Here is a 19,037-nt window from a genome sequence, read left to right on the forward strand (position 1 = left end):
CGCCGCGGGCGCGACCTTCTGCGGCAAGGAGGCGGCCACGCCACCCACGGCTCCTGCTGGGTCTCGCCTGTCGCCCTCCGTGTCTGTGTCATCAGACTCCACTGAAAACAGACTTCTGTGAGCATTGTTTCTTTCAGCCTCTCTGCTAGTGCTTTGGCTGGCAACATCGTCGCCATCCGCTGAGACCAACGCCAAGGATCCGGAATGACGTGACCTTGCAAAATTAAAAATTCGATTCCAAATGTTACTTGACCTGCCAGCAATAGGAAGTCTGATGGAGGTAAATCCAAGCTGAGATCGCACTGCCAGTCTCAGGTTTTCCAGAACTGAAGCCTAAATGAGAAAATGAGCAACAATCAAGTGTTGACAGTACGTTGGCACTGTTTTAACGGAACAATGACGACTGTTGTGCAAAACGCTATATAACCACAAAATCGCATGTAGAGTCTTTAATATTTAAAAAATGTTAAATCTTTACTAGTAAGGAACTAGTTTATGTAGCAACAGGTTATTTTAAAAACAAAGCAGGCATGAAAAAAGCCAATATTCTCCTGAGGGAAAACATAAACAGGGAAATTAAATGGAAATTAAACAGAAATATATATGGAAGAAAAAGTGGAATAAGAGCAGTGAAGTAGGTAAGCTACATTTCTGCTCAAATCAAGAGCCTCAAAATAAAGGCAAAGTGAAACCCAATGCATTATAGAGCAATGCATACCTGATTTTTTCTGCTTAAAACCTTGTATAACTTTTAAACTGTAAGATAACACAAACATATCAACACCTTTGACTTAATCAAGCTTAGAGAAAACAGTGTCTCAGCTAAGTAGTTAAATTCTCAAACAGTATGGCAGAAGATCTACAACTTGACCACAATTTTGAAAATATTCACTGATTTGTTTAATTACAGGGGAAAAAGTCCTTATTTGCATCTTTTAATGAAGATTTTGGCAAAAACACATGATATTATTCAGAAAAGCCTTTTTGTTCCCCCCAGTTAAACACTTAACATGTATGCATATATTTTACTTTCTTTACCAACACTGAACTTCAGTGTTCTCATGCCGTGAACTTACTTCAGCTCCCTTCCACAATCCTGCAGACACCACAGGGCACACACAGCACAGGATCCACACAACACTGAGCACAACCTACCTCCTCCCTTCCAATAGTTCATGGAATGTTATTTGAATTCAAGCATGCAAATATGTCCAGTAGCTTTACCTTCAAAAGCTACTGGAGAGATTGCTACCCACCCTTGAAAATGCAGCTCTGAAGGCATTTATCCGTTCTAGGTGGAAAGTGTGCCATACAAACCAGGACAAACTAGATGCCTCTAGCTTGAGCCTACTAACTTTTATCGAATCTTGACTAGGTATCTTCAAACCTACATAGATTTGTAATTCTCAAAAGAAAGAAAATTAAACACATTCTGACTTAATACTGTCTCTCTTCCCCCAGCACTTAAGCATATTAAAAATTTAATTTGAGCTTTATAATTTATAGAATACAATTTACATTGCCTCTTAAGCTTTTACTCTTACTGATGTTCTCTCCTCTGAAAACCATTTTTTTTTAAAAAATGCAACTTCATTTTACTCAAGAGTAAAATATTTTACCATGGAATCAGCAGTGCTCTAGAATGACTTTTTCATTATTTTTGAAGGTGATGGCCTGCTCCCTACTATTCCTTACTTTTAGGCTGGTTAATTTCTGAGTATAGTAAACTTAAGTTTTCAAGGCCACAAGTGTTATCAGAAATACTGGTCTTCAAAATGGGAATTTACTAGCACTCTTTCATTGTTCAGAAGTGTTGTACATGCATCAGTATTTTTACCGAGTGTGAAATCATGACTACACAGAAAGATTCTGAAGCAACTATGTTTTGTTATATGTCAATATGAAAGATTGCCACTTTTAGTAAATCTTTCCAATTCCACTGTACCATAGTTCTGAAAAATAATTTAAACTATATCCAAAGCAAGAGTGGCTAATTCAATTTAAATCAAATGGAAGAAAAAAAGAAAATTTCAGTAACTGTACAGCTTTTTATAAGTTCAAGTACCAATCTCCAAATGCAGTCACTACATGTCTGGGTTTTCCAGAATTGTCCTGCTTATCAGGATACTTAATTTTGGTAAAACCCAAGATCTTTACGCCACTTTTGTAGGGTTACATGACGAAAAATGTGTTTGAGGAAGCTAAACTTGTCTGAAAACAGTAATGTTTCCTAAATGTCTTCATGCATGCCAAACCTGAAGGGTCCTATACAGGGTAGAGATGTGCAGGAAACATGGTTTTGTTCCAAGTTACCTATACAAGAGGACTTATACATCTGGGCACAACAACTGCATGTCTTAACAGACTTTCTTGAGCTAACCTGACTACAAAAGGCTTGCAAGCACAGCTGCAGCACAAAATGGTGAAGCTTAATTTCAAAAAGAGGACAGGCAAGCCAAATTTTTAAAAGTACAGAATTGTTCTTAAACAAACATACTGATCTTTATTATAAGCATGATAAGTCATCCAATAAGAATTAGGGATTCTACAGTGGTCATTATAGGAATTCAATAATAAGTTAATTAATAATTTCATTATAATAAATTCATTAATAAGTTCATTAATGAGCTTTCGTGATAATTCAACTATTGAAAAATCTTCACAATATTTTCAAAGTCTCCTGAAAATTGCAACTTATTTTCCTCTTTTGCTTTGCAAAATCCTTTGTGACAGATCACAGCTGCTGCTTGTGACCAAGTAAGTAAAATTTATGGCAGAATAAGTGTAATGAAATCAGTTCGCCTCAAAATTAAAACACACAATTCCCCTTCTTATGGTCTTGTAACTATTTTTCTTACACACTTAGTAATATTAGCTAACAGTAAACTTTGCTGTATTAACTGCAACACATAATACAAGATAATGCCAACTCTAACACAGCACCACAGCACGATTCCTAGACTGAGACTTTTCTTCTGTTTCACAAAAGAGCATTATGCCTGAAAGCTACTTTTTTTTTTTTAAATGAAAAAGCTAGTTAATGAACAAATTTCTATCAAAACAAGAATTGTGCTAATGACCCATCTGAAAACCAAGATGACTAGACACTATTAACTCCCAGCTTTTACTTTGTTACTCACTTCCTGTTGATTTTATATATTACAGCCTTGCCTTTGCAATCCTCTTCTCCCTGCATAGCGGGCATGACCACACCTAAGCACACATGCCCAGTGGATAAGAAGTACCATTTTGCAGTAGAAGTCTCAACTGTTCTTTGCCAAATTTCAAAGCACTAGCTTGCAGTCTTAACTTACACAACAACATCGATACAGAACATACACCTAGATTGACTCATCTGTTACTTTTCATGCTAGATCGATTCTCTAGTGTGCATCACTGGCATTCATTAACAAGAAATAAAGCCTGCAAAGAAAACTGTGGTGCTATCGTATCATGATTTTGGCCCGCTGGTTAATCCTTAGTATAATAGCATTGGTCTGACACGAAGAAAAAGAAATGCTACAGAGGGAGAAAATGCAGATCTAAGTTGAAATACCTTTACTTCAGCCTTCTTAAAAATTTAAGTGGGGTGCCTGCTATTTTTGGAATCTTACCTGGTTTGGTGAACAAACAGGAAAATCTTCAACTGGTGGAATTAAACCCTGGGCAATTAACTGTCCATAGGATGGAGGAGCTTCTCTTCTTAACAGCTCAGCCTCAACCCTTGACAAATGAGTTTCAAATGATCTTTCAAAGAGAAAAGAAATATACAGATAAACATCATAGTCTTATGTATAATTAAAACTACATCAGACTATTATAATCTGAAAGAACAGATTTCAGGAGGTGAAGTTTTATTAATTTAATTGAAATGTAATCGACAAAGAATATACACAAAGTCCTTGCAGTCACTCCTATGAGTCTGTCCAGCTGAGACAAGGACAATAAAATCAACCCAACAATTCCTTAAAAAAACCCAAAGAAGCAAACAAAACAAAACAAATCAACCAACCAACCAAACAAAAGAAAGCCACCACACCACAGAATGGGCCAAGTATAAAATGCACTATATGAAATTCTTATTTTATAAAAATGTAAGAATGTGTAATCCTGGTATGAAATAGTCTACAACAGAATAAACATGCTGTTAAATATAGAACTGAGATATTTAATTGGTAACAACATCTGAAAGCTTAACAAGGAGAGGAAGAAGTAGTTTCAGGTATAACACTAAGTTCTTCTCTACTTACCTTCTCTCAAACATCCTGAGTGAGTACAATTTACAAGTACATCCCAGTGCAATGACAAGCAGCAGTCCGCAGATAAGACTCCCAATGACAGCTGCAGTTATTACTCTAGTGGGCACTATGACTGGGCAATTCTCTTCATCGCTGCCATCACCACAGTCATCCTGAGAATCACAAACCCAGCTCTCAAACACACAGCGGTTATTTTTACAATGAAAATTTCCTGGCTGACAGAAGAAACAATTCTTTTCATCAGAACCATTAGGGCAATGATTCTGGTAGTTGCAGCGATCTGAACGAGGATAGCAGACACCATTCCGAGAGCAAGGAAACTCATCTCTTTGGCACATGGTGCAGTTGGTTTCATCTCTGCCATTTGGACAGTGCCAGTAGCCATCACAGCGTTGCTGCTCTGTGTAGCAACCCCAATTTCCACCACATGGGATTTCCCAGGGCAAACAGAAGCCATCTACTTGATAGGTAGCATTGAATCCTCTTGCAGCATTCACTTTGTCAGCACAAAAATGCACCCTTATCTGTCCTGAGGATGAAACAACTGTGAGGGGAGCATGAGAGTCAAATGCTGTTAGCACACGCAACAGCCTCCGTGGATTCTCCTCTAGTCCATCATATATCTTGACATAGTCTCCAAAACCTGTACCATCAAGTTTAAAATCAGTGAATCGCAAAATTACTTTGCGATGGTCACCAGTATCTATCAGCCAGGTGCAGTTGCTTCCAGGTGGATAGAAGTCAGGATAGTTGGGAGAACTGAAAGTACCATAAAAGTAATTTAACCTCTGCCCACAGGTTGGCACATCACAGTCTATTTCGTCTACTAGGTCAAGACAATCAATGTTACCATCACATTTTAAAGACTCTGGAAGGCAAGTGTAAAGCTTGGTGAGGCGAGAAAGACACCGGAAGTGATCGTAACCACAAGGCTGAAAGGAAGCAGCTGTCGGAGCAGTAGCCTTGGCACAGATTTCTTCATCTGAATTGTCTCCACATTCATTCATATTATTACATTTCCAACTTTCTGGAATGCACTTCCCATTAGCGCAGTGAAACTGGTCACAATCACAATTTGGTTCATCAGATTTCCCTGAAAGAAGAAAAAAAGAAATTTCAAATATATTACCTCTTTTAACCATTTAGCACTTCATGGTGTCACGTATTTGCTGTACCAGGTAGTTCAGAATGGCAAAGCAACTATTTGAACTCTCTGTAAATATCACAACTTCCAGTAAGTTTCCAGACCAAGCAGTTTTTTGCATCCTTAGCTGCTTTCAGTCAAGTAACTTTAAACCAAACAAGAAAACAATGCTCATTTATAGCCATTTAAAAATCTGACTTCTAAGGTGGTAGAAGTAAGTTAGAAAACCAATGTTTCTCTCTTCTATTACTTGAAATACAGAATCATTTGGTCCTGCAGTACTGGTTACCAGCTCAAATTCTTTCTTGTAAAAGCAGTAAGACCTCTCTTGTTTTCATAGGTTCCTACTTTGTACCAAAGGACATATGGCAAGAGAGAAGCCGAGAGTTGAAGATTACTTATTACCACCAAAGAGAAACCTCTGTCCACACCTCTTCCCACTGCTCCCGCCTCTTCTACAGCAACTACTGGAAGAGTGCAGTAAATACATATTTGCCTGAAGACACAATGATACTTCAAAAGTTAAGGATCCAAGTAGTGGTCCAGCAAACACAGAAGTGTGTGGTTTTTATTCGCTGGTGTTTTTGGTTGTTTGGTCTGGGTTTTTTTAGTTCTGACAAAAAGGAGACCATTTCATTTAAGAAAATGTGGTCTACTGTGTACACTTTTAACATCAACACTATTTTCTTCAGGGCTTCATTTATTAAAGTTCCAACCATGTTAAACATGGAAACATAGCTGAGAAGTGAGCTATTTCAGCTCTGCGACAGCTTATCCAAATCTAATACCACTGTATCATTTGGTATCACTGCAATTTCTAAAAACCATGGCAGAAGCTGTAAAATTTGCTACAAAACAAACTGTTGTGCTTAATCCTCAAAAAAAAAAAAAAATCTGCAGCACTGTCCTGATTTTGGCCGGCATCCCTCATGCTACCAAACAGGACTGAGTGAAAAACTGTGTGGTGCTTACTTGCCAGCTGGGGTTAAACCATGACAAATGCAGATGGCCCTACACAGCATTAATTCGGGAAATAAATTAGCCAAATATATACTAAACCTACATAACACTATACTTCAGGTTTAAAAAACAGGAGACAGCATGATAAATTTACTGAAACAGACTTTCCCAGGAAAATCAGCCTCTATCTTGTTCCACAACAAAACAATTCACATTGGAAGGGATCTCTGAAGTTACCTAATCTGCTCAAAGGAAAGCTAACTATAGTGTGATTGGGTGTTCAGGGCCTTCCCCAATCAAGTATCTTCAAAGTTCCAGTGCACACAAAGTGATAAAAGTCCTCATCTAGTCTGAATTTTCCTTGCTGCAACTAATCTGCTGTGAAAGGTCAGGTCATATCATGTCCCTGTTCTCCTTTTTGCTATTTTAATATCCTTTTAAGATAAAGAAATGCTCAATTGAAAAAAAAAAAGCAACAACATCAGCATTTGACATACTTCACAAACGCTAAGGCTTTTTAAAAAATGAATGCAGGAAAAACATGAAACCAACAAGAGTGATAAACTTAAGTACTGCTAAAGAGTGCATACATCAAATTCAGACAGAAAAGAAAAGGAGAACAAAAAGAAAAGTGCTGCTAGTGATTAAGTTTCAGAAAATGTTATTTAAAAAAACCCACAAAAACAAAACCAAGAACACATCTAGTATAAAGGATAGGATCTTCTTTTTCTGTTATATATATCATATGTATTTTTTATATATACGCACACATCATTTGTAGTATTCGTATGGCAAATAGTATGGATTTTGGCCTTGAATTTGAAATTTGTCCTGCCTAATTTAGATGACCGTGGCCATAGGTGGAGGGGCAATATAACAGAATATACTTAAGAGTACTGATTTTACCCTAGCTCAATGCTTCTACCTTGCAGAGCCTGGAAAAAGACTGAGTGGAAAGATACAGCAAGGAGTTACATATATTAATGGCAATATCTTAGTAACAAAACAAGATGCAACTTCAACATAACCTGTTCCCTCTGCAGGGTTTTAAATACCCCTGAAAAGAGCCACCTAATGGATCCCATTTTATTATTTTTAATCGCTGATTCCAAAGTCACTACAACTGGAAAGTTTACATATGAACCATAAATTACAGTGGTAAAATAATAACAGATATACAAAATAAGACTGTTATTGGAACCTGTACCTCAAATGACTTCAGGGTAGTTTGAGATAATTACCAGAACCCAGATGCAGTTCTAGCCAAAGAACTAACAAGTTCCTTCCAAGTATTTAGAGTGAACATAAACCTCTTCAATTCTGTTAATTCTGTTTTCCACTCTGCGTCACTATTATTAAACTCCACCCTATTCTGATACACATAATTAAAGAGGTTGATAAATTAAAGGGTGTGGGATGAAAACAGAGGAAAGAAAGACAAGTAAAGTGACACAAAATTTACTTTCTAGTAAAGTACTGTTCCAAACTGGAATGTTTTTTTGTCATTTTATTTCTTGAAAATTAAATGTGAGTATTTACCTGGAAGATATTATTTACTTTAAACAAGAAGTAACTCAATTCACATGGCCTATCATCCACATCAGATTTTAAACACAGGGCTCCCTAATGGTCTCTTTTAGGCCTGTAATCTCTATTGTTTCCATCATTCCAGCACAAGAAGGCCTAACTTGCATCCATGTAACTCAAGCATTACTATTTTTTCCTTTTTACAAGGTCACATGTCAACTTTAAGAGCAGCCTTAACAACACTGGACTAAATAGTTTAATGAGGTGTTAAGATTCATTACAAAAAACCAAGATCAAACGTAAAAGGAATCCCACCATTTCTTCCTTCTCTTCTCCCATTTATACTGTTCACAAGTCTACCCAATTACTTCAACAACTAATTTTATTCTGATGAAAAAAATTCAAAAGCAATGTTAAAAACTTCCCAAATTACCTAGTATTAACACTGAACTTCTCCCCTTCCCAACCTCCATCATTCACTCTGCCTACTACAGTGAACACCAATTCTCACTTTGAATAGTCAAACTGTGCATGGGATTAAAATAATTTACACAATGTATACTTTCAGTAAGCCTTGCATCGACTACAGGAATTGCATATACCGTACTCTGCTCCAAAGAAGTAGTTCCTGAAACAGAAAACAAAAAATGCAACCATAAAACGGAACTAGGTATCATTTGAAACATACCAGCAAAGTAGGCTAATCTGAAGCCTTTTCTGGAGATGCTATCATCTGAGTGAAATCTGATCCAAACATGATCCTGCGTAGAGATGTACGGTGAAGGAATGGAGGAGCCACACGCTCTGTAGCCTTCAATATTCTTGTAGCTTCCAATTGTTAACCAATCTGAGCTGCATCGTCGGGATCCCTCAACGTCAAAATCTTGAAAACTGGGGGGAGGGGGAAGAGGGGAATAGTAAGTGAAAATTGCTGCTGAACTTGATAATTCATCACAAAGCTGATGAATTGATACACGTAAAAATGGAAAATAGCTGTATCTCTTTTCTGCTCTGAAATAAAAAGCACAGCTTCTCTACCCATGTAAGAATAGGCGTTAACCTCGTGGTGATGATACTTTTATGTTATGAAGACACTAAGAATACATTCTGTTAACAAAAATATTGCATCCACTGCTTGCGCTCAGCTTTACTATAAAAAACACGTTAAGCCTTCATCCAAAATTTTTTTTTTAAAAAAATTCTGTTTATACAACTGTCTTTATCATTCTCATTTAATGATGTTCATATACTAACAAGTGGTTTTAGTTAATCTAAACATGATGAGAACTTTAGCTAATGCTAAACTTAGACATTGAGGTGACTTCACATTATTAACTCAGCTAAGTTGCTCAAAACTACAATTAAAGGGAAGATTTGTACCCAGACACACACTAGGTAACCAAGTAGTGCATGTGGTGGAATGTCATGGTATGGCTACAGCTATAGCAAGCCATGCTGTCATGGTAATGAATCGTGAAGAGGAGACAGTCGGGGCAAAACAGGTCATTACAGACAACAAAGCAGTAAACCAGAAATAAAATGTGAAGAATACGTTACGTAGATGAGTCAAAGAAAACTATGTGAAATGAAAAAAAATTATTTTATGAAAAGTTAACTACATGAAAAAAATTTAGAAAGCATTCTTAGTAGATGAACAGCTCTACTTACTTTACATTGCATTTATGTCAGTTTAAAATTTAGTAGAAAGATTGTTCAAATTCAAAAATAGTACTTTAAAAAGAATAACTGATGTCAAAGCAAATACTTCAAAATGAAGAGCTGCTTCTTAGGTCAGCAGGTCTGTACCGGAAAACTGAAGTAAATCTGCAGTTACTGCAGTTTCATGGTCAGCCTGTGAAGCAGTACTGACTTGTATCCTGGTGCTAAAACAAGCCAAGGTTTCCCTTGTGGCAGTAATGGGGAACGAACTGATGAGAACTTGAACCTATAATACATTTTTTACATTACTTCTTCAGAAAAGTTACAAGGTATTACGAAACTGTGAGGAACTCCCTGCACCAAGAGTCAGCATTTCCAAAACTGACAATCATATCTATTCATTGACCATTGATACTTTGTCACTTTTAAGGATGCCATGTGACTTTATAGCAATTCCACGTTACAAAATTTCCCTTACATGGCTTTTTAATGCAAAATTATTATATTTCAGAGACGTTATAAAGAAATCATATAAATGAGCACAAAGAAGCTCTTCTAGTTGCTAGCTCTTCAGTTACAAACAAACGCTACGTGACTGTGTAGGAGCAACTGAGATAAAAGGAAAGGTAGAAGACAAGCAAGACAGAATTCCTACATTTATAGGAAGGAAGAGAAAATTGGTACATACACAACTGACAGTTAAAAATGTCCAGACAGCATTTCTTCAATTCATCTGGTTAACACAGGAGCACTGTTACCTTATAGTAATGATCTCCCCTGGCTTTGCATGGATGTACCAACTACAGTTGACTCGAGCAGGATACTCAGAGGGCCACCCTGGACTTGTGATTGTCCCACTTGGTGATCGAATTTGTTCTGGAATATCCCCACAAGCTAAAACAAAATTAAATATATATTGAAAGCAACTTGATTCATGCCATATTTTTAAAAGCCAGTAGGACAAAAATCAATCAACACTTATCAGGGAAAATATCACACTAAGTTAGATGAGGTAGCAATAAAAAACAATGTCTAAAGGAGCTCATAAAGGATACAGGTCACAACATGTCAGCCAAAAGATGTTTTTAAATGTTGCCAGGGTAGAAGTTTATACTAATATCAACTATTACCCCAGATTTAAAAAGTTACTCTATACAGACTTTGACAACTTTACTAGTAATGTGGAAGATGTTGTATTTCCTAATTTTAATTTTAGTCTTCACAAAGAGAGTTCAACTTCACTATGCATTTACACCTTGAATTGACAAATGCATTAGAAAGTGAAAAATAAATTAAAGAAAAATCATCACATTGTTGAAATTTCCAGTGTTAAGAAGATCCAGTGCATGGCCATGATTAAAATACCCCCTTCTAACCCTTGGCATGGAAATGATCTTCATCCACATAATTCACAGGCAAAAAGCAAGTATGGCAGCACTTCATCCATAGATATTAAAAGTTCAGTTTACAAGAGATTATTCTTTAGAGGGATGTGCATAAATACATTTCTGATAATGGACTAGAAAGCTTGTATTTATAGGACTAATTCTATGCAAAGTAACTCAGCCATTTGTATTCTTTATTGTAGGTGTATCTTCTGTACTGGCCTTAACTAAATTGCTTGTTCCTTTCACTGGAGTGTTCTCTACTGTGCTGATTATATTTCCAGTAATGTACTTATTACTTTTGTGGTTTTGTTTCACTGTCAGGTCTTTTTTTCCCCTTGGTAACCTTATATCCAACACCTGTCATATAGCATATTCACAACCTTCACATGCATAGGAAGGTCAGAATACTCTTGTTAGAGTCTGAATTTATGAGGAGCCTTCAGAGGCCAAAAAACACAGGAATAATTGCTCTCTGTGCTATAATTTTACGATTTCCTCACTGCTAGTCCAAAACTTGTGGGCTCTTGAAGTTTACTGGTAGTAGAAACAGTTACAGTTACAGACAGTAACAGAACAACTATTTAAAATGAGGAAGCATTTTCATAATTGTTTGATGATTAAAAGTTTTTAGAATTTTTTAAAATTTGAATAAGTGTTTGATTAAAATAACATCAGAACTGATGTAGTGAACAAGCACGATGAAAAGTGAATTGTATTTGTAATACTGCAAGAATTTTAATAATGTAATTTGTAAACAAGTTATTAATTTTTTTCTATTTTTATCCAGAATCAAGCTTTTAAGATAATTTTTCAAGACTACATGGTCTAGAAACTACTGACTAGCTCTAATACAGTAAAAATTTATATTCTTAAATTATTATTGAAGTATTTCTCTATGGTGTAACAAATACATTTATAAAAAAAGGTTTAAAAGTATTAAAAGACCAAAACGCTGGAATATGCCTGCATGTTCTGCATTACCTTAAATATAGAAATCTAGAAACAAAGATAAAACTTAGTAAATTTACTGTTTTCATGTACAGCTGTAAGAAAACATTGCTGTAAATAGTTTTTCACATTTTTCTTATTCATTCGTGCTGCACAGTTAGGTATTAACAGACTTTGACTACAGAACATAGAATTTGTCCTAATATGTACAGAGGAAAAAGTCTCAAAATACTGAAAGATATTACTTTATTTGAATATTTAATCAACTATTTCCTGGAAAGTTTCTTGTTTGAATTTTGAGCAAACCCTGTAGGTGGTGCTCTAACACCATGATATTTTGGAAAACTACTGCTGTGCGAATTATGGGGATATACTTTACATCTGTTTGATGTGAAATGGAAGGACTGGAAAGACAAACTGATTATTTGCAATTAGATGTTGAAGTAAAATAGTGTTTTTAATATAGATGAACAAAACAGATGCACAAAAGTAGAAGCATGTGTCAAACAAATGTGCCAGGCTTACAGATGTGTGGTTACTCCTGAAACAGTGGTCAGCTTAAAATGAGTTGCCTTCAGGTAAAATTTATAGTATTAGAACATTCATCTGGTTTTAGATATTTACAGTGACTTTGACACTGAGAACTTCTGAGGAAGCTTTAAAATTCACCTGTCAAAGAAAAACCTTACACCAGAAGATAAAAACAATCCATTCAACATAAGTTTATTCAATTTTACAAAGTTCACTTCAAAAACTTAAACATACTATATGTAATGTACAGCATGTGTGTGTTGAATTGGAACCTCCAAACACTGCTAGCAACTGTAAATTACAGTGTAATTAGCTCTGCAACTTCCTATGCTGGCACAGAGCACCCTGACATCCATAATTTACTCAACCCAAACCATGCAGCAGTACAAGCAGGAACTTTAACTTGTTACACAATTCTTTTTAGACTTCGTTTGCAATACCCACCATATCCCTATATTTTCTATATTCTTTTACTTCAGATGGCTTTTTTCACTTACACTAAAGCTAATACTAAAGAACTGATGGCAAAGTACAATCATTTCCAGCACCATCCAAGATAGGAAGAGAGAAGTGGGCTAAGGAGGGCATGAGGAAACAAGAATGATCACAGGCACCAAGGTAAAGAGCAGAGTGATCAGTACTGTACTGCTGCTGGAGAAGAGAGAAAAATCAAACTGAAGAAAGCATGTATATGACAAAGCCAAGGTTCAAAAAATAAAAGGGAATGGACTTGAAAAAGGATTTACAGCTTCCTTAACTTCATGTTAGCTAGCCAAACTGAGTGTACTTGTATACTTGGTACATATTCATATACTGACTGAAAGCTCTTAACTCAGGAGACAACAGAAATCTCCAATTTTCTGATCAAGTCAAGGTCAAGATCAACAGTGTAGAAGCTGCATTTCAGAAGTGCTGTCATTTTTAGAGGGAGTAATTTTCCAGAAATATTTTTAAAATCAAGGATAACCTTTTGAAACAGAACAGATTAAAAGGGAGTCTGCTTTCTAAAGGTAATAGCAAGACTTTTAAAATCAATTTTTGTGTTTGCAAACATGGAGAACATAAGCAATGTCAAGAAGGGTATGGGAATCAAAAAAACAATTCAGCTGACAGTGGGTAAAACAGAAATGTAGACAGATGAAAACATCTTCACACTAAGTCGTGGGGAACTTTCACTTCTCATTTCACTTGCAAGTGGCCCCAGAGGCATTTGTCATACAGGTTAGTTATGCCTATAGAACTTAAAAATACAGGAAAACTGACTAGGTTTGGAATGATTTATTAGAATTATTACAATACCTAAGGAAACAGCAAAATGCAAATTAGAGGAGTTAGGGAAAAAAAACAAAGAGATGAGATTGCAATGGAGACAGAAGCAAAGGACAAACTGAGAAGGTTGCGTCACAGAGAAGCAAAGATACAAAGTGATACATGCCCAAAATGTTTTCAAATCTCATCCTGGTGACTGTAAGATTTTTTAGGTGGGAACAACCCCCTCCTGCACAACCATTTCTACATGGGTGCTGTCTCTGCCTACATTCCTCTGAGTTCCCCTATACTCTTTGGTACAATTCTGCTCATCCACCTCCTACCCGTTTTAAATCCTTTCCTCTGCAAGCCTTTATTTTATTAACAACATATTTGCAACTCTGTTACTTTGCTGCAACTGTTCAGTAGATTGCAATATTGTAATTAGGACTGAAGATGTTTCACTGACTAAAGTGCAAAATAAAAGTCAAAACCCCTGCTTAGAGGATAAGCAGTGCACATGGTTTTCTTATGTATATGGGTTTTCTTCTAGACATTTTAAACACATACAACAATTTTCCTTATTCCTTACTTCCTGAAATCTGTTCACCACCCCATATTACAGACCATAAACTCCCTACGGGATGTTGACTGGTAAACAAGGGAGGCAATGAAAACATTGCAGTACCAAATTCAACTTGCGAGTTATAACAAGAAAATAATTAAGAATCCTATGCAAAAATTCTGTAGCAAGGATCTAGATAAGTAAAGTACCTGTAGTAACAGTGAACAACATGTCAAGGAAAAAAGTCACTTAAGAAAAGAAGGGAGAGGGAGATTAGGGGTTTATCTTCACAGTAATGCCAGGAGATTAGTTGAAAAGATAAAAGAATTAGCTTTCAATGTGAACCACAAGATGATAAGGTATGCATTATATTGGACATGGTAAGGACATGAATGCAGCAGGATAAATGATCTGAAGGTGTTTAAAACAGCTTAGACTAAAAAGAGTATAATGTTGTGATAAAGTCTAAACCATGAATAGGGAGGATAATTATTGTATTTGTAACTCTCAGGAGCCACTGAAAGACTTATTTGGAGAACTACAGGGGAAGAAGGCATAGGAATCTCTGCCTCCAGGTCAAGCTGAAAAGCTTTAATTTAAAATGCCCTTTGCTCTGCAATACAGAGACACACTGAATAAGAAGGATTTTTTTTTTTTTTTTCCCCTTAAATTCTCATGAACAAGTGTTCTCACCAGTGTAGAAGTTCTTTAAAATGGGGCAGGGGGTGGGGGCAGAGGGGTGAGTGGTGGGGGTGTGGAATTAGTTTTGCAGTTGTAACAATTATGGTGCAACATATCCCACAGACAGACCTGACAATATTTCTCAGTTTTTCAGATTTCAAAGTCATAAACATTTGTTCTTCAGTGATAGCTTATCCACAAGAGACAACATTCCATTATTGCTGTTGGTAGAAAAAGCGTGCTCATATATTAGAGGTGTACCTGTAACTTGGCAGATATAATATACAGCAGAAGCATAAAATACCAAAGACCACAGAGGTCTGTGCTATTAAAATATAATTTAGTAAGGTAGGTCATGTAGCCTTACAGTGGCAGCATGACAAGAAATCTACCATCAAGACAATCATTTCATTTTAAATCCCTTCTCAGTAGCAACTGTCCAAGAAAATTGCTTGCTTGGTTTCAACACCAAGTTAAACTTGGATTTAGCAAGATTAAAGGCCAGATGTCTTTGGTTCTATTTTACAGAAGCTCTGCTTGAAATTATTCTGATAAATATAAAGCTGCCCAGGTATGCCTGATGAAATATGTAATCTGCAAGTTCCAAAACATGTTTTGAAACAATATGGGTCTCCAAAGGAACAAAAAGAATCACTTAAATCCATCTCCATTTTTTTATACTTGGGCTACTTGGATGTAGTATGTAAGGTCTACATACAAAGAACTGTATGGAAAATATCACTGGACCTGTCTACATGCTTTCCTCAGGTTCTCCTTATCAGACCACATCCATCCCCATTACCTCAAAATTCTCCAGTGAAGAGTTTTCACTTTATATTAAGATAGAAACTTTAGGAGTATGACATTTATTTTTCCCCAGCTAGAAAGCTATTTTAGAACACAGGACCACCAGAACTACTTTTATTTTTCTTTTTATTTTTAAATGGAAGTCCTCACTGCATCTCTCTTCTCAGTAAAGGTCTGTCTACCAGCTGCTGTTATCTTGAATAGAAGGTACATTGTGTTCTCCTCTTCCTGGCACTGCCTGTTCAAGCATGCTGGCCAAAGTACTGAAAGCAGAGTCAAAAATTCCATTCACCCCTTGCCCAGCAGATGCTTTTCTGTCTGCATTGCAACTTGTGACAGGACATGCAGTAAACAAAGGGGTGAAGGGTTGCTAAAACATATGCTGACAGTTGCATAGCTAGATTTTTAGGCTGTGTATCTTGTACAAATTAACTCCAGCAATAAGTGTTCCAACAGAAGCAAGTTACTTGTGCTGTTATTTATTATTTATAGTGTGCCAAAAATATACTATGTATGTGTAATGGATAGCATGGAACCTGAGCATGACATAAATGGTATGAAATAAGGGATGAAGAAGGTGCTGGTTGTGGCTGGGATACAGTTAATTTTCTTCATAGTAGCTAGTATGGAGCTATGTTTTGGATTTGTGCTGGAAACAGTGTTGATAACACGGGTATGTTTGGAGCACTGCCTACAGAATCAGGGCCTTTTCCGCTCCTCACACCACCTTGCCAGCAAGTTGGCTGGGAAGGGGACACAGCAGCATGTTAAGCTGGGGGAAAAAGAAGAAAGGGGGACATTTATCATGATGGTGTTTGTCTTCATAAGTAACCGTTACCAGTGATGGAGCCTTGCTTTCCTGAAGATGGCTGTCTATAGGCTGACCTATTAAACTGTCAACCCACAAGTTTGGTCACTCTCAGTCTCCTGATTCTCTCCCCAGTCCCACTCGGGGTGGGGGGGAGGCCGGATATCAAGCAAGGGGCAGTGTAGTCCTTAGTTGCCAACAGGTCTTAAACCATGACAATATGGTAACTTGGTGTATTACTGTTGAAAAGCAACAATATTCTTCATGGTGTCACGCAAGAATGGATAGCACAGATCTTCTATCATTAGATTTTTTACAGTCTTTAAGTGGCAAACAATGAAAGGGAAAAAGAAGGTAGTATGATGTAACAGAGACCATCCACTGACCATGTAGTTATCCAAAAACTTAACCATGTGCACATAGAACAATCTAATGTTTCTAGCAATACTATGACAATAACTACATGGAGATGTCCATGCTGCTGTCAAAAAGGATGATTTTGCGTATTTTAGGAGAAGGGTGTGAAAATCAGTAGGATTTCCAGAGGTTAGTGGTGGCTTCCCTATTGAAACAATCAGGCTTCTATTCTGCACACTGAAAAAGAGTGTTTATCTCCCCATCAGCACGTATTCTGAGTATCACAAAAGGTAACCAGCAGCTCAGCTGACACTGCCCAACATCTGAAGAACAAAGACTATACACTGGTATCACCTAAGGCCTTAATGGACATACAGTCACCTCCCTAACACAGAATAGTCCCAAACATGGCTGCTGAAAAGGCCCAAGACCAACTTGCTGGAAAAGTAAGTAGCAGCCTTTGAGCGACGCGTGCCACCCATATTCTCCCAGCATCTCATCAGTTTCTCAGTTTCCTGAGTTCTAAAATTCTTTTTTTTCTTTTATTAAGGAACTGTGCAGCCAAGTGTACCATAGTTTCAGTTACTGCTTCAATCTAAGCAGGTGAAATGCATAACTCCTGGATTTATATTATTTGATAGTACCAGTGTCCAAAATTACATTTCAATAAATTTCATTTCCCAAAAACTTTACTGTGGAAAGAAAATATCAATTCAACTTAAGCCAACTTTTCTCTTAGTTCAATGTTTGTATGGAAAAATAATTAAGCAGTCCACTTAGAAAGGCATAATCTGTTCATGAGCATGCAGGTATCAATTTTATCTTATGAGAATTTTTCCATGTTCCAGTTGCTTCATTCCTTATTACATGCTGCAAAAGGCAGTAATAATTTTTATAGCCAAATATCTCTTCATAAGATACCAGGTGGCTTTCAATATTTACTATTTAAGTCATGCATGAAATTTAAACATTACAAAAAATGACTTACCCGTTGACACTCCTGAAATATGCACATTTTCAGAACGTTCTGCAAGAGCACCATTTCCTAAAATTAAACATAATGAATAAGCTAATTCCTGAGATAAAATTTGTAAAAATTCTTCAGATACCCTTTCACAGAACAGAAAGAACAAAACTGTTAATTAATGTTAAACATTAAAGGTCCTACATTCATTTTATGATTAAAGTTAGAGAAAAATTAGAGAAAAAGTTACTATACAATGAAAATAAAACCAAGAGTCATTAGTGTACTAATTAAGGAACTAAGTTGAGGAACGAGAGACTGACAGTAGCAAAAAGTATGAGAAACCAGTTTTAGATGGTAGACTTCCCATGATTTTGCATCAAATGTTATTTTCTTTTCAAGAAAGGCTTATTTCAATACATCTTCCTCATCTCCTCCTGAATCAAGATTTGTAAGCAAATGCTGTGCAAATAAAGGCACCCAGGGGAAGACATCCATCTCTTTCATAATGAATTGCAGCCTAAGATGTTTCAGATATGTCCATGAACCAGCTACCTTCAAGAGTAACTCCCCATAAATGTTTATTAAACCTACATGCAAAGATGAACAAGACCCATGTGGTCATCAAGAATTAAAGACAAAAAATTATTCCTCCAATCTCATACTAGTCCTCTCATCTAAAAGTCATCTGCTAGGGTGAGTAACTTTGCTGACAGGAGGGAGCAGCCCTGTCACATGATGTGACACAGCAAGTTGTATTTGTGCACATTTCTCCACCACTGAACAGCTTTCATTCTCCTCTCCTTTATTCTGTATCTTTTCTTTTAACTTTTACAAGAAATTTTTAATAAAATCTTCCAGGCATTTCAGGACAAGAGAGCTACCTCCATAAATATGCTCCTTTGAACACAGGTAGTAAATCTAAAATGTAAAATACATCACTAAGCAAACTGTAAAACCACAACTCTTCATCATTCAAAGTTCTGTAATATTGAAGATTTGCCACGTCACACAGATTTTCATCTGTTTGAAAATCAGTTGTTCTACCAGCACTGCAATATAAGTGTGATATGTTCAAGTAAACAGAACCTTAAATACATGAAGAAAACTCAAATTCCTTTTAGACAAAGCTTAAAGACTTAACCTAGAGCATATGCACCTAAGCAACTATCTCAATGCTCCTCCACTGAA

The 19,037-nt window shown here is 36.5% G+C and overlaps 1 protein-coding gene across 1 annotated transcript; it reads right to left on the reverse strand.

The window, feature by feature from the left end:
* Positions 1-6: 6 nt before the first annotated feature.
* Positions 7-17,927, reverse strand: LRP12 (low density lipoprotein receptor-related protein 12; the record flags this gene model as incomplete). Its single annotated transcript, XM_008947184.1, has 6 exons — positions 7-333; positions 3,615-3,747; positions 4,251-5,352; positions 8,579-8,781; positions 10,308-10,443; positions 17,871-17,927. Coding segments are annotated over 6 exons (1,958 nt in total), but the record flags the coding sequence as incomplete, so codon positions are not given.
* Positions 17,928-19,037: the final 1,110 nt, after the last annotated feature.

Source organism: Merops nubicus, unplaced genomic scaffold (assembly GCF_000691845.1).
Source record: "Merops nubicus isolate BGI_N331 unplaced genomic scaffold, ASM69184v1 scaffold10639, whole genome shotgun sequence".
In the NCBI taxonomy this organism is placed as follows: domain Eukaryota; kingdom Metazoa; phylum Chordata; class Aves; order Coraciiformes; family Meropidae; genus Merops; species Merops nubicus.